Consider the following 4,254-nt stretch of genomic DNA (forward strand, 5'->3'; position numbering starts at 1 on the left):
ATAGGAGGCGTGGCTTAGGAATCGATCATGGGTCGAGTGAACGAGGCAGGCAAATTCTCCAGACCAAAACATAAAAGCGACGCGAGTGGTAATTCGAATTGCTCACGAAATTTGGGTAAGAGACCCGTATTCCTTAGGGTCTTAGTTATTTTCAAACAGGGTTGTAGCCTTTAGAAATGAGGGTCGTGTGCTGAACAATGAAAAGTGGCAAAACCTTCTTCCAAGTTAGTGGCTAGTGGCTAGTGAACTGATTTTGCCCTGGATTTGATCCATTTTTCTCAAAATGAGTGTGGGGGGGGGGGGACTCAAGCAAGTGACGGAGTCCCCTCTTGAAATGAATAGGAGACTACACTTCGAATTCGAAACTGCAATTTGAATGCATTGTAATTCGGCAGCACCACGAATAGTGGTTGCTGAGAAAGTTGATGAAGCTTCAGGCTAGGCGCAGAGGAAATATCCTTGCGTGTGCATGGACGTAACCAAAACTTAAATGTTGCTGTGGCCTGGTTCTGTTCTGGTACCATTTTATGTCATCAAAGCACGAAACTAGTTAAATCTGCCGCTCGCTTACTATGGTTCGAACCCCAGTAAACGCAGTGTTGGTTAACCGACTTTGCTGGTCAACCCACTGTTGGTTACAACCAGCACTTGGCGTAATTATGCCCACGGGTGAATGTGACCTTTTCAATACCGTTGCGCATGCTGGGCAGTCAAGGATATATGTCCCCATTATTTTTCGAAAATGAGACCTTGCCCCGCCATCCGATACACATTGCCCGTACAACGCCTTTTGCACCTTTGAGATTAAGGGACACCAATTTAAGGTAAACCTTTCTGCAGGATTTTGTTCACCTGGAATTCCTGCTTTCTCCGCTCACCACCCCCAATCCACATCACTGCATCCATGTCCTGTACCACTCACCAGTCAATATCTGTCCTGATCCAGTTCATCGGATAATTCTACCCGTCTTTCTGGTCAGAAAACTGCATATCGTATAATGCAGAGAATAGACCACCTCGGGCCAGGCCAGCCACACTTAGGCCAGTTGCTACCTGATATATAGGGGTGCGCAAGACGGGAGGCCAAACGATGCGCGTTTCTCCCCAGTCCTTACACCCATCGCCGCCGGACTGTAAGTCAACGTTTTTATCTAGACTGCGAAGGCGGTCCTTGATGCTTTGTAGGACATGATAAAACATCTGTAGGATGCAGGATGACATCTGTACTTTGAAGGCAGTTGATGCACGCGCCGCCATACCGCATGCTGTACTAACGGCCAGCACTAACCCGCCGGAGCAATAAAGCTCTTTTATTCAATCATCGAGATCAATTACGCAAACTAACCAGTACGTGAACTGATGCCTTCGCCACCCAACAAGGGAAATGTGCGAAACTATTTAGCGACACGGGAGGAATATTACTAAACGTATGTACAAAGCTGGCGTCAATTTCCACGGGATGTAAAATGAATGGCTCTGCCGCGAGAGGTCCCAAGAACAGCGCGTGCGACAGGGTGGGCTATTTAAATCACGCCTCCAAACCTCCAGCAAGACTATCGCGAAGCATCCACATACGCGCGGCTATCCTCCGATGTATGCAGAGATGACGAGGGGACGTCGGAAATGAGCACGGCAAACGGGGTTGGCGCGCTTCTACCAACGTTCCTACGCTTGCCATCAACACTACGACAGGCTCAGCATCACCAGCCTGTCTTATGAAAACGACTCTCCCACAGCAACGGGGAGCTTCCAGTGAGCAGGAGCATCAAGACTGTCAGCGAACTTCGGAGAGGGTCGTCGGCACCTTGGCGCGTGGCGGCTACCGTGTAGTGTGTGCACGATCAAGGTCAGCGTGTAGTTGAATTGGGAGCTCTCGGAAACGATCACAGTCTACTTTTAAGATCCCATGAGCTCCAACACTAAGCTTCCCTCTAACGAACGCCTATCAAGGCAGTGCCTCCCTGTCTTCGTAGTTTACATGCGTATTTACCAGCGGTGGCACGAACGGACGAAGCACTTGATCACTCATTGTATTGTTTGAAACTTAAAACCCAAAACGCAATAGGTACTCGACACAACTGCGCGGCCAACGCCGTCGGGTCACTTCAGCGACAACGCCCAATGGTACACTTGCACCCAACATCATACAGCACTTGACATTGCCACTCGCGACCCAACCTTTGCCAACACCGCACAAGGCGCCCTCCCAGTGAAAAACGTGACATCAAATGAGACGCACTCGCATCGCATGATCATGAAACGTTCGTGGCTCACTCCCCACTCTCGCGCCTCATCACGTGGAATAGCTTTGCACAGCTTCAAGAATGAGTGCTCAAAAAGTTCAGTGGACATTCTTCAGCGTAACTTCAAACACGAGGGCACTGTTAGGTGGGATGACTGGGGGGCTGCCTCTGGAGCCGTAGGCCATGTGCGGAGGGCACGTGATCCTCCGCTTTCCGCCCACCTTCATGCCCTCCACTCCCACATCCCAGCCCTTGATCACCTCCTTCGCACCCAGTCGGAACTTGAATCCGGGACCGCCAACGGTCTGATCAAATTGCTTGTTATTCTGCTTGAGTCGGCCCACGTAGTACACCGAAACAGGCCGGCCCCTTTTGGCGACAGCGCCACTTCCAACGATGAGATCCTCAATCATTACACCACCCCCGATCGTCTTCTTTGCGGACTTGGGGGTCACTGGCTCCTTCTTCATCTGCTGATTGGGGGTCACTGGCTCCTTCTTTTTCTGCTGAACAGGCGTTTTTTGTGCCTCGGCCGAATTCTGGTCCGTATTCTTTTTCTTCTTTGGGCTTTCAGATACACTCACAGACCCATTTTCCTTTCGGCTCTTCTCCACAGACGCTGACAGTTTATCCTTCTTAAGTGCTACTGGTTGAGTCCTCTTCAGGGGAATTTCAGGTTCGCCATCGGATTCATCATCGTCATCGTCATCTTCATCGTCCTCGTCCTCGTCGTCCTCCTCGTCATCATCTTCTTCGTCGCTAAAACCCTCCTCTTCCTCTTCAGCCTCCACTTCATCATCGTCCTCATCGTCGTCTTCGTCTTCATCATCTTCGTCTGCATCCTCATCGTCGTCATCGTCACTATCATCGTCTACAGCATCTTGCACCTTTGCCTTCTTAGGAACAATTTCTTTCACTGGCGATCCCTTCCTCTTGGAACCATTCTCAGCGACATCTCCCATTGCCCCTATGCTTTTACCTTTGCTCTTCTTTAAAGACGCTGCTTTCGTGACCGGAACCAGGTCTGGAGCTTCTTCTTCATCAGACATGTCACTCATTGTCATATCTTCCATATCATCATCATCAATCTCATTGTAGAAGCCAGTGAGGTGTACTGGCACCGGTGTCTGCCCATCAACATACAGGGCCAAGGAATCTCCGCCCTGGAAATTGAGATCCAGCGTTTGCTGCGGGTTGCGATTTTTGTTTAGGTGGCAGAGAATAAACTCCTGACCATCGACGTTGATCATGACTTGGGTATTCGGATTGGCATTTGCGCTGACGCTGGCTACGTCCAATGCAGCCATCGACACGTGGAACGACTTCTCCACGATCTGCTCATACCGTTTTCCTGGTTGGAGAATCAGACCCCAAAACGTATTGTTCTTGACGTCCATTTCACAGCGGGATATAACTGTGCTTGAGGACTTCAACTGTACCAAACCTGTACACACCGTATCTGTAGATGTTGTTCCTGAAAAATAAACTCATATTAGCAACACAAATAACAGGCGGAATCTTGCAATGTCTGCCTCTAGGGCGTCCAAATGTTCCGCGAAATCCCATATACCGGAGGTTGGAAAAATAATACAGTGCAGAGACAAGGCAAAATCGCTGCGTTACCGACGATCCGCAAAATCAACAAGAGCACGGCAAAACCTACACGCCTGATCCCACAATGGCATTGGGATGTCTCTGTCATGGATATCTCATCTCCCAATGGCCCAGCTATGGATGACTCATCCAGCAGAGTTGAAATGTGACATTTTGGCAGGAGGGTGAATGCCCACCACTTCCACAAATGTACTACAGCTGATGCGTTCAGCATTACTACATCCGGTACATTTTTGCTTAAACTCGCTTTGCGCCGTGATCATTTCCTTAAATCCCGTCGACTACGGTAGCTTAGTTGGCTGGATTAGCCTGCCTTCCATTCACTCCACCGCAGTAGGGTGAGGTCGAATCGGTTTCAGCGCTCCCTACTTGACCTTCACTGGGATGGCATGCGGTG

At 49.7% G+C, this 4,254-nt stretch overlaps 1 protein-coding gene across 1 annotated transcript; it reads right to left on the bottom strand.

Moving 5' to 3' along the window:
* Positions 1-2,017: 2,017 nt before the first annotated feature.
* LOC119108504 (46 kDa FK506-binding nuclear protein-like) lies at positions 2,018-3,713 on the bottom strand. The gene has a single exon (XM_037232077.1). It carries the CDS (start codon positions 3,638-3,640, stop codon positions 2,342-2,344), a length of 1,299 nt encoding a protein of 432 aa, XP_037087972.1. The 5' UTR covers positions 3,641-3,713; the 3' UTR covers positions 2,018-2,341.
* Positions 3,714-4,254: the final 541 nt, after the last annotated feature.

The sequence above is a fragment of the Pollicipes pollicipes genome, unplaced genomic scaffold, assembly GCF_011947565.3.
Source record: "Pollicipes pollicipes isolate AB1234 unplaced genomic scaffold, Ppol_2.1 Scaffold_6686;HRSCAF=7923_pilon_pilon_pilon, whole genome shotgun sequence".
NCBI classification, from domain to species: Eukaryota; Metazoa; Arthropoda; class Thecostraca; order Pollicipedomorpha; family Pollicipedidae; genus Pollicipes; species Pollicipes pollicipes.

Coding starts and splice junctions, on each gene's coding strand:
- LOC119108504 (XM_037232077.1), bottom strand. CDS start 3,640: ATGGACGTCAAGAACAATACGTTTTGGGGTCTGATTCTCCAACCAGGA.